This window comes from Apis laboriosa, unplaced genomic scaffold, assembly GCF_014066325.1.
Source record: "Apis laboriosa isolate Shangri-la unplaced genomic scaffold, ASM1406632v1 scaffold54_cov153, whole genome shotgun sequence".
NCBI classification, from domain to species: Eukaryota; Metazoa; Arthropoda; class Insecta; order Hymenoptera; family Apidae; genus Apis; species Apis laboriosa.
In genome coordinates, this window is record NW_025223693.1 from 280,782 (window position 1) to 296,381 (window position 15,600).

At 40.3% G+C, this 15,600-nt stretch overlaps 1 protein-coding gene across 1 annotated transcript; it reads left to right on the top strand.

Moving 5' to 3' along the window:
* The first annotated feature begins 309 nt into the window (after positions 1-309).
* Positions 310-14,741, top strand: LOC122717638 (nuclear receptor subfamily 1 group D member 2-like). Its single transcript, XM_043941882.1, has 4 exons — positions 310-1,310; positions 5,843-6,221; positions 11,118-11,195; positions 12,071-14,741. Exons 2-4 carry the CDS (start codon positions 6,069-6,071, stop codon positions 13,109-13,111), a joined length of 1,272 nt encoding a protein of 423 aa, XP_043797817.1. The 5' UTR covers positions 310-1,310; positions 5,843-6,068; the 3' UTR covers positions 13,112-14,741.
* Positions 14,742-15,600: the final 859 nt, after the last annotated feature.

Sequence of the window (15,600 nt, forward strand, 5' to 3'; positions counted from 1 at the left end):
GATCGACAAGCTCGCGAGATCAGAGCCGAGAGGAGAAGCAACAACATCAGAGGACCAAGTAGGAGGAGGAAGAACTAGGAACAACAGAACTACTCGAAGGAACTTCGAGAAGAGGAGAAACAAGAAGCGGAAAGATCGTGCGAAAGGGGGAGAAAGAAGAGGAAGAAGAGGAGGCTTCGAAGGAGGAGGCTGCATAGGAAGTGGAAGAAGAAGAAGAAGAAGAAGAAGAAGAAGAAGAAGAAGAAGAAGTGGAAGAAGAAGAAGAGGAAGAAGAAGAAGAACACCAAGATCATCGAGAAGGAGAGGGTAGAGGCTAGTGGTGGGAGGAGAGAGAACGAGAGAAGGCCGCGGTAGTCTTTCTCGGTCGACTAGGTAAGATAAGGACGAGGCGGACAAACGGACTGACGAAGGTGGCCAAGGTAGGGGATATTCAGTCTCGCGGCCACGTGCTACACGAGCGCACGCCCCGAGCCGGCCGGTGGTCCAGCCACGACTCCGTCCTCTTCTTCTTCGTCCCGTTTTGTCCCACGCTTCCTCCTTCTTTCTCCCTTCCATTCTTCATTCGCACAACCGGAGCTCAACGACGTCCGGCGTCTTCCACCCGTTCCCTGGCGGTTTCCACATTTTTCGCGCCTCCCTTTGCTCGATTTTAACCACGTTCCCGCCGCCGTGCCTTCTTCCTCCGCCGCTCCCGAGTCGTCTCGCGACGTCTCGCCTCGTTCCTCGCGAGCCGATTCCGAGTGGGCGCCGCTCCCGACCAACGCTCGACCCTCCTCCACCGAAATCCACCGTGATTTTGAGGCTCCGTTGAGGAACCATCGAGTTTTTCGAGTTTATATAATAAGGAATTTTGAAGAAGGACACGCGAGTGTGGTATATACACGGTTGAACGCAGCGGCCATGGGGACGGTGGTCGAGGATTGTGCGCGAAAAGACCCGAGGCGCGGTTGATTTTCACATGTCGAGACGAAGTGGAAGGAAGGAAGTATATCGGAATAATTGTGTGAGATTCGGTATCTATGGTTACCCGATACGGTACCTGTTTAACGTGTTCGAGGATTGGTGAACGAGCATGGAAGAGATTGTCGGATATGGATTCGAGGAGGATTTGAGCGGTGACTTGTGGTGATTGTGAACGCGCGGATTGTGTATCGAGAAAAATGCCCGATGACGAGGGGAAGATTCTACTTATAGGGAGAGTGGAATTTGAAACATAAACGTTCTTACGAAATTAATGGCCTGTGGTGGACTGTAACAGCTGTGGTGGTTCGCGTGAATCTAACGCAGTTTGCCTTCTCGCAAATCGAATGGTAAAAATATCAGTTCTTATTTATAATATTATCCTATAGTGATCTTGTTCACAGCGTCGTCGTATTGTATTCGCAAAATTCAAAGGATTTTTCGACGAATCGGTTGCTTAGAGTTCAATTAGAAAATATTGTGCGTGTAAAGTCTTTGGTTTGGACGAAAAATCAATTCTCCGCCTCTCTTCTTCTCTTTCTTCCCTTCCTCGCCGATTCGACGATTAATTTGTCACGACGCCCGGGCACAACAATTTCAACTGTCTGCAGTCGGTGCCATGATATCCGTGTGACGTGCCGCTCACAACCGGTTCATTAAAGTTGCAGCCGCTCGTCACTCATTGGCTGCCACAAGGCTGGCAGCAATCGTGATGCTCGCGATAGAAAAAAAAAAAAAAAAGAAAGAAAGGAGAAGAGGAAGAGGAAGAAAGGAAGGAAGAGAAAAGATCGAAAAAAAGATGGGGAATCGCCCGAAAAAGAGGAGGTTAGAGAAGGAGAGAGTAGGAGAGAAGGATACACCACGAGCGATACTTTTCACGCGAATGTTTCACCTTTCAATCATTGTTGTTATTATTGTTACGTTGTACGTATACCGATGATCAAGCCAGAAAAAGTTGACGGACAATTAGGATATTAATGATGCGTGACAGCTTGAGAAAGTCGAAAAAGATAATCGTGCGAATCGTTCATCCGTAGCACATTACTTAGCTTTACAGTATACATACACGTTTCCTTTTTCGATTTTGACAATTTCGACGTTGTACGTATCTGTCGATCGTCTAACTAGATTCATTGATCTATGACATTTTTTTTTTTCTTTCTGTAAAATCTTTCTGTAAAATAAATTTACAAAAAATTCTTGCTGTACTCTCAAACGAACGTTTCGAAAAGTACTTACTTGACTAACGAAATTTAAATATATAACAAATTTTTCGATTCTTTCAATAATTGTTGAGAAATATCAATATTTTGCGATTAGTTTTTTTTTCTTTTTTTTAAAGAAAAGTTAAATTCCAATTCGCGTTCCTCGCGACGAACACGTATAGAGGTGTCCAGAGGTTTGAATAATCGGAATAGCTCGGTGTCGACGAGGTATGGTCGTTTTTAGTCCCATCTCGGACACGGATTGTGCGATGCTGCTAATCCAACTTGCCAGGCGGTCTTCTAAAGAGTGACGCGATGTATTACGTTTGCATACACGCGGTAACGCTTGTGCGGGTAAAAGAGCGATTATTTCAAGGACTGCAAACTTGTTGCGCTCGTGGTAACGTTGCAAAAGCCTCTCTGCACTCGCCCGATCCCGCGGGGAATCATCTTTGAAAAATATTCGCTGGCAAATCGCGCGCGTTGCTTGTGTTCGGCCTTTTCTTACTCCTCGCTCATTCTCTATGATTCAATGCTCAATGCACAATTCCGTGAAAACGGGTTCTCAGTGAGAAACATCTTTCGTTAATTTGAATTACAACATTGCTCAAACGTGGATGCGAATTTTCAAGTTTGTTCGATGCAAGATATTTAAACTGACGTGGGTATTAATTAACGACGTGGAGGTATTAAAAATTCGTTTGTCGCGTTTCTTGTAAATGAAATTTCAAAATTTAATACGCATCGTTTCGAATTTCTAAGACACCACATTTATTTACAATCATTTAGATTTGGATAAATTTTAGAATTTTAGAATCTCAATTTTGATCTTCAATATCAACTTCATTTTTGATCACAAGAAATTAATTTTATTCTACATTTTATACAATAAAAATTGTACAATCATTTTCTCTCCAAAATATTCCAATAGTATCTATACTTAGTTAAGGGTCGATTTTTAAATTCTCCCCTTGCCGGAAAAAGCAAATCAACCATGATTTGATGAACTTTATCCGCAAAGGATCATGAATTTCGAGATTTAACGATCGGATCAATTATCGCCTTGTCGTTACAACCCCATTTGCCAACTCGTTGAGCTTCCTTCGACGGGATCCGTTCGTTATATTGAAATAATATTACAATTTTCTGACCGGTGCGCGTTCACGATCGTGGAAATTCATTTCGCCGTGTTATATTTTCCGCGGTAAACGGGAACGTTAGACCGTAGAAATCGTGGATTTATAATATCCAGTGTGGAGGCGACGATACACCCGATGTTAAACCGGTCTTCCGCGGCGCGATACGGCACGTTAATTAATTTGTCATTATTTAAGGAAGACGTACCGCGATAAAATTTATCCGGCATCGTCCCGCGATGTTTCGATCGATTCGATATTTTGCAGAGATTATTTTTCTGAATCGCTAAAAGTGGAAGAAGAAATAAAGAAATGTATATATACATATATATATATATATATAGAAAAGAAAAAAAAAAAATAACGAAACGTTTGCTTCCCGATCCATGCATCATTTCGAACTTTCTTCGTACTTCCTCGACCGGATCGCGTCGATCAACGACAACCAGAAATCAATCTTCGAGCAGTTTAATTAAAATTCTATATATGCGTTTCGCGATACAACATATTTTTTTTATACGTATCGTTGTGTCCATTAGGAGATAAGGATCCCATTTGTCACTGGAATTGTATAAATTGAAGTTTTCGATAATCGGATTTTTCAAATTTCTTATTTGTTTCATTATTTCCTCGTTTATATCACCTTTTTTTACGATTAATTAAATATAATAATTCATTTAATAAGAATTTAAACATATTTCTATAAAATAATATTAAACGAAAAATAATATTAACGATAAAACTCTATATATATATATATATCCGTATATAATTTTTAAATACGATGTTTCGTATGAAATTATGGAATATTTCTTGGCAATTCGAGCGTTCGAGAGGCACCAATAACAGCTTCCGGCGTATCGTTTTTTCTCGAGGAGCGTCGCTATCTTTTAGCGTGAAATTACGAGCCGTTCGAAAGAAATTCGCGGCAAAAGTTGGTGGCAAAAGAGGGTATTCCCTTCCCGTTTGAATTCATCCGGGGGATTTGAAATCTGGTTAATCGGAAGCGCGTGTACCCTTACACGCGTCGCGTACATACGGGATTCGGTCCCCGCGCACGGATGAAATTAATACGTGGACAGCGCCGTAATTAGCGATCGTATTTATGCGTCTGTTGCGAGGCGGGCTTCTTAACATGGTAATGGCGTTACACCGCTGTAAACACGACATGTTATCTCGAAGAGGTTCCAGCAAGAAATGGCGGACCTCGGTACTGTTGATCGCCGGAAGCTTGGCACGCCGATGGAATTTTATCCGTTTTCGTTTTCGAAGGAATGGAGAATATTCTGATCAAGGTTTTTGGGGAACATGATACGCAATTCCTCTTTGTATAATTTTCGCGAGAATTGGAAAATGGATGGGATAACATTGGCTTTTTAATCGTTTTATATTTTTATTCTTATCGTGCGATTGATGGAATGTTATTGTCCGTTTTCGTTTTCGAAGGAACGAGAAATATTTCGGGATAGGAATTTTTTTGGAGAAATTGGGGGATACAGATTAATCAGATCGTTAATTTTATATATGTATTTTAATTTTTATATTCATTGTTTTTATCGTTTTATTGCTTTCTTTTTTTACATAATTTGTGTTGTGATCGTTGAAAGTTTCGATGAAATAACTTTTTAGAATTTTAAGAAAGTTGATGCATAATTTTATATTTTAAATTTTTTCACTTTTCTTTGTCCATTTTTGTTCGTACGCTTTGTGATTTCTTTTTTTTTTTTCAAGAATTTTTTTCAAGATACTTTTTTCTTCCATATTCCTGAAATTCACAATTGTAAAAAATGGAGTGTGAGATATGATAGCCGGTTAATTGGATAACAGTAAAAATTTAAACACGTGTATTATATCGTCGTGGTAAAAATATTAACCAACCGTTGAGAAATTAATTATCACGTCCCTGATTATAACGTTTCCTTTACTCTTTCAATTATTTTCACCAAAAAACTCTTCTCTTCGTCCGCGAACAATCTCCACAGAAAAAGTATGCTTTTCTTTCCGACATTTCAATAAGGAACACAAATACATTTAATTAACGTTAAACAGAGCAGTGTAACACTCGCTAGTTAAATCCTCGCAAATCCTCAAATAACGAATCTAATCTAAATATTTGGCAGAAACGATAAAATTGGCCTGCATCCAAATTACTCATAATCAATTTAACACAACTCACGAGCAATATCCTTCCATCGTTCACTCGAATCACGAGACCTCACGTTCCTTACGTTTCCTCCTTAACGCTACATTAACACCATGCATCAAAAATCCAGATCTATGCAATCCAATGCAATCCAATCGTAACGAGAGATATTCGGTATAACAAATCCGCACAACTCTGAATTCACAATTCTGTTCGATCTCCATTTTAACAAATCACACGATGCTCTCTTGTACAAATCTTACATAAACCCGCCAATAAACCATAAACCACGAATCACACTGCGGTCAAAACAAACGACGATAAACAAAACAAAGTAAACTAAAGCCTGGTGAAACGAATAATAATAAACGATTCGAATTCCCCGTCGGTGGTTACAGTTCACGACGCAGTATCCACGAAGATAAAAGGTTCACGGCTTAGGGACCCCGGTGATCCCGGGTTTACCCCGGGGATCGTGAGAATCCGCGGTGGGCAAAGAAATATCTGACGACATCGGACCTTGTAAGACACGCACGAAAATGTTGGGTCGCGACATCGAACACGGAACAGACGGCTCGAGGGACCGGCGCGAACGGTTTGCATCGAGAGATTAAAGAACATCGAATGGACGTGGGCGATTTGTCGAGCTCGGCAGGATTGGCTGGGAGCGGATCCATCCCTGTAGCTACGGGTGTTGGTGTCATTACAAGTACGACATCCGCTACCGCGGGGTGGTGGACGCCTACGTCGACGATCGCGGCGGCCAACACCGACGTGGTGAGTTTCTTCTTTGTTATTTTTAATTTTTTTTTTTTTTTTATTTTAAATTTCCCTCCCTTATATTTCTTTTGATTCCTCTTTTTCCCTTAATTTTTCTTCGAAGCGAATTTCGTTCTTCCTTTTTCTTCTTTTCATCGTGTAACTTGCTTTTGTTTTTTCCTTTTTTTTTTTTTAATGAGGTTTAAATATTTCTTCTTTCTTTTCTCTTTCTCTCTCTTTTTTTTAATTTTTAAGATACGAATTGAGAATATTTTTTATAAGTGAGAAATCTTTTCATGTTTTTCTTCAATTATTCTTTTTCTATTATTGAGCTTTTGTTTCCTTTAAGGCGCCAATTTAAAATAAAACTTTCAAAAATTGATCTCAAGAATATTTTTCATAAATGGTCATTGTATACTTGATATAATATATTATTATCTTTTGTAAATAATTCGTAAACTAATGCATTTCTCACTTACATTTTAAATAAATCTTGCTTCTTTTTCCTTCCTTTTTTTTTTCTTTTAATGATTTCGTTTCTATTTTTCCTTTTCTTATTATTTCTAATATTTCTCTTTCCTCTTTTATTATTCTTCATTAATGGATTTCATTTCTTTTCTCTCTTTTATTATCTTTTCTTTAATGAGTTTTCTCTTCACTTTTATTTTTATTTTACAAATATTTAATCTTCCCATCTTCCTTAAATTTTATCATTAAATTTGTCTTTCTTATTTTAATTATTTTATCGGATAAAATAATTAACTTTGGATTACGTATCATTCCTCTTGTCGAGTCTGTTTTACTTTTGAATAGTTCATAATAATCAGCTAGTTGATTAATCAGAATTCTGAAGATGAAAAGAATACAGATAGTTTTATATAAGTCGACCTTTTTATATTCTTTAACAATTCAAAATGTAAATGACAGTCACGTCAGGTGATCGAGTTAAACGAAAAACAAGACTGTTTTTTATAGATGAGGAATATGATTATGATTATATATATAGATCTTAAAATAGTTCTGGAGTTGATTTGAATTCATATTTGCAAAGTAATACAAGAAAGGATTTAGCGATACGTAATATAGCAGGTTTGTCAAATTTATTGATTTAAATTGTTATAATCTATTGTAACATTTATGAACTGATAAATAAAACACGTTCTGCGCAAGATTCGTTTTTAAAAAAATACATATAGTTTACTAGATTCGTTTATGAATTTTTTTTTCATCTGATCACATATGTATAGTAAAAATTCAAATGATTTAAAATAGATGTTTCGAATTTTTTTTTTTTTCTATGAATAAAAATGACAGGTAACAGTGAGATTATGATAGCATTATACATAACTGAATATCGAAGTCAGAATTTAATTAAATATAAAAATGATAATTGTGTAAAAAAGGAAATTACGAAAGGGAATCAGAGATTAAATTTTGACTATAAAATCATATGTTATTCCATTGGAATTGATTTACAGACGCTTAATTTGAGAATTTAAAAAAAAAATCAAGCAATATTAAAATTTTATTTCAATTTTACAATTTGACACGAATGGACACGAAAAAACAATGTAAGTGCCACGATAAACTGTATCGTAGACTTTCATCTCTTCTTTGTTGATTAATAAGGCTTTAAATTATTCGAATAAAAATCGGAATGCAGTATAAAAAAGCGAGATATTCATTCAAAAATTTTTATTATACATATGTATCTTTTATATGTAAAAGATTAAAAATCATAAATTTTTCATAAAAATAATTTGAACCTAAAATACAGACGGTTATCAAATTTCTATGAACAATTTAGAATTATTGCTTATTTAAAGCTTCGATGGAGAATGGAAATGAATTGAACGAACGATGATTCTTATAGTAAATACAACCTACAGTACCAAATTATTAATTAGAAATTTGATTAGATGGAAATAAATTATATGAATAATAATTTTTATAATAAAATAATTTATAATAAAATATTTATACTTGCAAGTATTATCGTACTTAAAATTCAATATTAAACAATTAAATCATTTACTCTTCGATGATACTATTGCTTTCTACTTTACTTTAATAATTTGTTTTAAAAAATATTATTTTCGTCTCAGAGAGTCAAATTTGCCAAATTGTAGAAACTTTAAAATTATTATTTTCACTTTTCACCTTCGAAATAAACAATAATTTCGCGATAGATTTAACCATGTATCTCTCGTAATAATTACAAATACAAATCCAACTATTAATTCCTCCGCTTCAAGATCACCCTCGACCCCCTTCCTACCATACCACACCTAATAAAAATCCACCGTCTATTTTCTCACTTCCTCAATTCCCCCTCCCTCGCGAAAACTCATCTTCGCGAGAAATAGAGCGAAGAGGGAGGAAATAAAAAAAGCCCTGTTGCATTTCCCAGCAGCGGCGGCCACTTTGAAAAAAGTGGCGTGAAGCGCGCGTGCGCGCCACGGCGTAAAGGCGAATCATCAGCCGTGTAACGCGGGGAAAAATATATATCCCCGGCCGGCACGCTACTTTCATTTCTTCCTCCGACTGCCATTCGTCATCGGCATTACCTTCGCCGCTCTTACTTAATGAGACGGATGCGGGTGTGCGATTAAGCGGTTCGAACACAGTGCTCGAAAAAAAGAAATATCACGAGGGTCGAGGATGGTGGAAACGCGTCGAAGAGGGGGAGGGAGGGAGAGAGAAAGAAAAGAAGGATTCGTGTGTCCTCGTCGTCGCGTGAACAACACGTGGACGGGAAGATGGAGGACGGGGAGAGCCCATCAAGGGACACGAAGAACGTTATTTAGTTCCGTTGGTGTGCAGGGATTAGAGGCGAGGTGACACAGCCGCGTCATCTGTTGGACGTTTAACCTTTTTTACCTTAAAGAAGCTTCAGCAAGCCTTTCCCACAAGAAGCCGCAGTCTCACCCAGATACGCAGACTCGGTGAAACGGGAAATCATTTTTGATACGCGGCCAAGGAGTGAACTTTCATACTTGGCGCAAGGAAGATCGGGGGAGAAGAGTTGGATTCTTGGCTGGTGTTACGGGAGATTGGTGTATTACGATTGGTTTGGTAATTTCGTAATTTTTTTTTCTTTTTTAAAGAATATGGTAGAAAGATATTGTGACTCCTTTTAGAAATGAATAGACAGAATACAGAGACTTTTTGATTATAGGCATTTTTAAAAGGATTCATTCGAGATTTCGTATTTTCTTTCGTTTCTTCATTTGATAAAAATGTCTATAGTTTTATTTCAGTAAATCTAAATATATCGGTTGTACGTGAATTTATCTTTAGATAAATGTTTACATAATATAACACAAAAAATGTTGATTTAGGAACAATGATTTCTCAATATAGTATGCTTTTTAAAAAATTATACGTCTATTGACTAAAGATTGAAATCTGTTTGCAGTTTGAATATTTTTAATTGAACTTGTTTCTTTGTGTATGACTCTCCTTCGATAACCGTTTGTAATTTTCCATCCAAGTCGATAGTATTATCTCTTTAAAGTCGTTATTTATGACAAAAACTCGAGAATTGTAAACACAGGAATATTGTAAACACAGGACATAAGGCAACAGTCAGTTTCTTTCATAATCTGATCCTCTAAATCCTTGTTTACTATCGATCACCTCGTCCAGTTCGTCAAGACACCTTTCCAAGTGTAATCGATTACCACATTACATTCCACGCTCAAATTGCGCAGTATCCGAGCAAAAGACGATCAGATTCTTTCAAACGAAACGTCAAACGATATTCTCCTCTGAAACGCCTTATACGAGACGAGGAAAACGTGTATTGGACGAGATTGGTTGATTAAAAGGAGAAGAAAAAATCGAATTCTAAAAATATTTCGAAACATCCACTGGTGGAGGACCTTTGGCCTCGGTTATATCGACAGATTCTCTCTCCTTCACTCGAGAATACATACGTGGAGCTGATGTAATATTATTTCGACGTTCAACGCCCTTCTATTGATGATATTCCTTTCCATTTCGAAATCGAGAAATGGATACACCCTTCGTTAATAGAATCATTGTTGGAATCAATTTTTCCACGACTTTATTTTTCGTTTCCTTTCCTTTTGAATTCTATCACGATCATTTTATGCGACAAACCTGTGACGTAATTTCTTTCGATTTTCAATCTCCATAACTTCAACAAACTTCAAGAAACGAATACTCCATTTTACAAAACACGATCGAAACGCGTGCACATTCTCGCCAGATACGATTTCGCCTTTCCCGTGTCGGTCGTCCTTTCTCGTTGGATCGCCACGACCGAACCTGTGCACCACGCAGCAATGGCTGGCTAACTAGGTTTTAATAGGAACACGGTCTCGCAACCGAATCCTCGCCTCTTCTTGCATCCTCCCGAGAGAAGGCAAGAAAAGATCCCCCTTTTTCCATCTTCTGACTGCCTGTCGTCTTTTCGAGCGTGAACACCTCTCAATCCCTTCCCCTCACTCATTCTCGAAGATTCTCAACTCTTGAGAATCGTACATCGATTCCTCAATGATTCGAAATTTTTACGACAAACACTCGCGTCCAATGCCAAGTTTTTAATCAATCGGCACGAGGGTTCCTTTGGAAAAGGAATGTCCTATTAGTTAGTTGAAGAGAGTTAGTTGAACGGTGAAATAAATGGCACGAGCAGCAGGAGCGCTTGTTTCTTATTTGGTATCGTTTGCCTAAGTTACGAGGAATTATTCCTGTTTTTCCTTCCACCTCCTTTTCCTCCTCTTCTTCCTCTTCCTCGCCCTTCCTCGCCGGTAAACTAAGATCTTTGGAGACGAGGAAGAAACTTCATCTTCCATGATTGGCACATATTGCGCGAGCTTGATCACCGCTGCATTCTAAGCGTTTCTTAGCCGAAGCGTAACCACATGTCGCATCTTTTTGTTGCAGATGAATCAGCTCTGCAGGGTTTGCGGAGAGCCGGCCGCGGGTTTTCACTTCGGGGCCTTCACGTGCGAAGGTTGCAAGGTCAGTATCCAGACGAACCCTTTGCTCTCTTTAGATCATCAGACCCTGGTGGAAAAATTCAATGGCCGTTTATATTCTCGCATCTTGTGTCCATATGTCTCTCTCTCTCTCTCTCTCTTCTTCTTCTTCTTCCCTCTCTTTCGCTATCCTTCGGCCCTTTCCTTTATTTCTCTCTTTCCTCCTCCTTCACATTTGGTACGTGTACACACGCGCATACAGAATGCGAATGCAAATAAAATTGTAGCCTTAAGCGTGCAAACGCGTGCATCATCCTCACGTTACAATTACCGGGCACTGTACCGTCCGTGTTGACCCACGGGTCTCTGGTTTCACGTTTCTTGCGGAAAGTTCAAATTCGTGTTTTAGTAAAAACCGATTGATTGTATACGGTTCGTCTTTGAACGTGTAATTTTTCAACGTTGATTTCTTCCCCGGCATACTTTTCTCTGTTAAGCTATACGACTCGATTATCCTTCAAAGGTCTTCTCGAGAATTAATGTAGAGAAGCTTGGGAACGAATCGGCCTCGGGTATAGATCGAGTACTTTTTTTTTTTTTTTTTTTTAAAAAAAACACAAATCTAGTGTAGTAAATTTGAAATTTGATGTGAATTTTTTGGAAGTGAAAAAAATTTGATATCTCTACTTCATATTTTCCAAGATATTCCAAACTCTTTGAACACCTCGACTATGAAAATTGCGTTCAATTTTAAACTCTGCTTTCAACATTTTAATATGGATAACGGCCCATAAATAATACTTTCCCGTCGAGTATTTCCCCGATTTAATATCTCTTCTCCTACAAAGAGAAAAACAACATTACACATTCCACCACAATATAAGAAACACGCGTCGAAAACGTTTCTCTGCTCCACAGTCGTTCTTCGGGCGCACTTACAACAATCTAGGCAGCATCTCCGAATGCAAGAACGGCGGCGTTTGCGTGATCAACAAGAAGAATCGCACCGCGTGCAAGGCGTGCAGGCTTAGGAAGTGTCTGATGGTGGGTATGTCGAAGTCGGGCTCTCGCTACGGACGCCGCTCGAACTGGTTCAAAATCCACTGCCTCCTCCAGGAACAGACTCACCAGGCGCAAACGCGCCTCATCAAGGACCCGAAATCCGCGTACGAGAAGGCGTTCGGTTCGTTGGACGTGGCGAACAATAACAACAATAATAACGAGAACCCGGGCACGACGAACGCGACAGGTGTCGTGGGTATAGTGACAACGACCACGACTACCGCGAACAGTTACCACCATCATCACCATCAACACCATCAGGACAGGTTCCCGAAAAGGGACGAGCTCAGGCCCCAGGATATACCGGGCCAGTTAAGGGCGCCCGACATCCCAACGAGGGCGGCGCAGGATCCCCTTCTGAGGCCTATGGACCTGGTCAGAGCGCCCCACGAATTGCTCAGGCCGGAAGTATCCAGGTTCCCTATGTGGAGAGGTCCACCTTTCTTTCACCCAGCTCTGACCCACATGCAACTGCTCAACACCCCGTTCTTCCCGTTCCAACAGAGATTTATCGTCCCATACGTGAACCAGGTCGGCGCCCCCCAAATGGTGGCGAGTTTGACGAGTTCCTCGAGCGACAGCGTGAGCCCTAGATCGACGCCGTCGCCGAAACGGGACGACGACAATCGAAGCACGCGGGACGAGTGTCGAGAAGTGGGCGGTGGGGGGTGTCAGAGGAGTCAAATGGAGGCGTACGACAAGAGTATAGCGTTTCTACGCTCGTTGGGCCCGGAGCAGGACGAGCCGATCGACCTGAGCATGAAGGCCGGTCGGACGGACGGGCAGGAGGTGGACGCGGCCGGTAGCACGGAAGAGGAGAGGTCGACGGACAGCGAGGACAACGAGCAGCTGCTCCAGGAAACGGGGCCGCCCCTCGATCTCACTAGAAAGACGTGACCCCTCGTGGGCAGCTTGAGGACAGCTTTCGACAGAAACTGGACTGGTTGGTGTTGTTGAATCGTCGCTACAATTAGCGAGCCTGCCTCCCTAACGCGATGAGGCATTACATTGTTGTCCTTTCACGGGAACGAGGAGAGATGACTTACGGCTGTACTGTGCGGGAGATGGCCTGCCAAGTGGAAGGCGAATCGCGAGGAAATGGAGGAACCGAGGAAAAGGAAAATATCCTTTTCGCCGGGGAGGTAGAAGAAGATATTGTGGAAGGCGGGTAAAAAGACGGGGAATCGTTGTGATATAATGCGAAAATAATGGCGGAGCGTGAAGAGCGACAGCGAAGAGGAGAGTAATGGATGGACAGCGACAGTAGGAAGAGTTGGGACGAGCGGAATGCGCGTGTTGCGTCGCGACGAATGACTTTACGATCACCGATCGGTTAAAATCGCTCGGGTCATCGGTTTATTATTGGCCGCCACCGTCCACTTTGGCCTCAACTTCGTCAGGTGTTCGTTGAAGAAAGAATCGGCGAAGATCGGTTCGATACATCGTTTCGCGTACGAAGAGACGTACGATTGTGTGCCTTTCAATTCTCGTACACCCAGTGCACGAGGGAGGGAGAAAATGTGAGGTGGAGAGAAAAAGGAGAGAATGTGTGCCAGTAAAAACCTCGTGATAGTTTAACGTTAAATAATAACCGCGCTTGCGCACGTGTGTAACGAAATTACGTACGCGTAAGATACGAACGCATCGTGTTTAATGCCTGCGTGCGTGGTGTGCGTGTTGTGATTTTTCATTCTTTCTTTCTTTCGCGTTTTCAAATTTTTCTTTTCCTTTCGTGTGAACGTACAAGGGCGTTCGAGAGAGTGGGACGAACGTTTCAGAAAATCCTCTCGAATTCCGCTCGGGAATGGCCAGTGTTTCGTTAATCCGCCGCATCGAGATTTCTTTTATTTATGTCGAATCTTTTATTTAACGCGATCCAATTATTCGTCAGTCTGTCTAGCCTCGCTAATACGTTGGTGTTCACGCGTGTTCCCCTCAACGCGTATATTTCTCGAATATCTTCGGCCCTTCGATTTTGTTGTTTCGTTTCTAATTTTCGTTTCGAGCTTCACTTTGATTGTTGCGTAACGATGAGAGTGCAGACTCGAGAATAAAAAAGAGAAAGAAAAGGAAAGGAAAATAATAAAAAATAAGATGATACGCGTACAGACGCACCGAGTATTTGGTGAAAAATAAAATAAAGAATATTGTATAGCCAATACGTGGCTCTTTGATCGTCGTTTATTTCAAAATTTTTCCTCGATCATTCGTTTCCCTTATACGAATGCGATCGTTCGCCAAGTACTTCGAACTCGAGATGGTATTCGATTACTTTCGTCTTTTGCGCGTCTCTCGCATTCCAAACCGTCGCCGCGAAACGCGCACGGATTCATGGCGAGCGTATGCGCGCGAATCGTCCACGCTATCTTACCGAGTTATTTATTTAGTAATAAATTTGTCCGCGCGCTGATGTACTACGAGAAACACGTTTTCTCGGATAATTCCGTTCTAACGCGCGAGACGCATCGCGAGGACAGCTTCTCGCAATTCTCTCGACATCGTGTGGATAGGAGACGATAAATGCTCATTAAAAACACATGTAGTATATCGATCGTAACACGAGTTGTGACCCAACATTTGACTTTAACCATGATATAAAAACTCGAGAAAAAAGGAGACGAGAATGAGAGGAAAAAGAAGAAGGAAAGAATTTATATATATATATATATATATAAAAATATACATATAAAAAAAAAAAAGATGTCTCGAAACACGCTTGCAAATTTCGCAAATAAAACGACATCTTTGTACGAAGCGTTTATTTCTAGTTATAATAGTCTGGAATCGAGAAAATTTCATGGTCTTCGTAATACATCATAAACTGTGATAATTTATGAACGCCTATGAAGCAATGAAGAACTATGGAAGAGGTACTGATCTTCTAAGATCTCCACTCTGCTACATATCACGTTTCTATATACGATTCTACCTTTTTCTTCTTAATCTTCGCTTCTTTTCTTCGCGCCATTACAAACAATCATTAGAAACATTAACGAAACCGATGAGTTGAAACGCTTCGAATTTCCTTATTAAAAAAAGAACCTTAATAATTATTTCACAAATTGGAAGAAAAATTACGTTGCAAATCATCCGCCAAGCTTCCTCCTCGTCCACCGTGTCCAATACTTCAACTTCGACCGTGGTCTGAAAAAAAAAAAAATGGAAAGAAAGAGACGGAGAGATTTCAACGATCGGTCCCGGAGACTTTAACGAGCGCGCAAGGGTGATAGTTTCCGCGTGTCTCCACGGCTTTTCTCGGTACCACGGCGAGAACTCGCATACGAGTCGACAGTCCGCGATGCGTTCACCTGCGTGCACCTGCGTGTATTCACGAGCACTCGTGCCCGTAACCCCGGACGTTCGAATGGCTGGGATCCTCTCTTGTT

What these genes read in the sequence shown, in the direction of transcription:
- LOC122717638 (XM_043941882.1), top strand. Translation starts at nt 6,069, where the DNA reads ATGGACGTGGGCGATTTGTCGAGCTCGGCAGGATTGGCTGGGAGCGGA. An exon ending in CGGCGGCCAACACCGACGTG is followed by an intron (nt 6,222 to 11,117) that starts GTGAGTTTCTTC and finishes TTTTTGTTGCAG; the next exon opens with ATGAATCAGCTCTGCAGGGT. An exon ending in TCACGTGCGAAGGTTGCAAG is followed by an intron (nt 11,196 to 12,070) that starts GTCAGTATCCAG and finishes TCTGCTCCACAG; the next exon opens with TCGTTCTTCGGGCGCACTTA.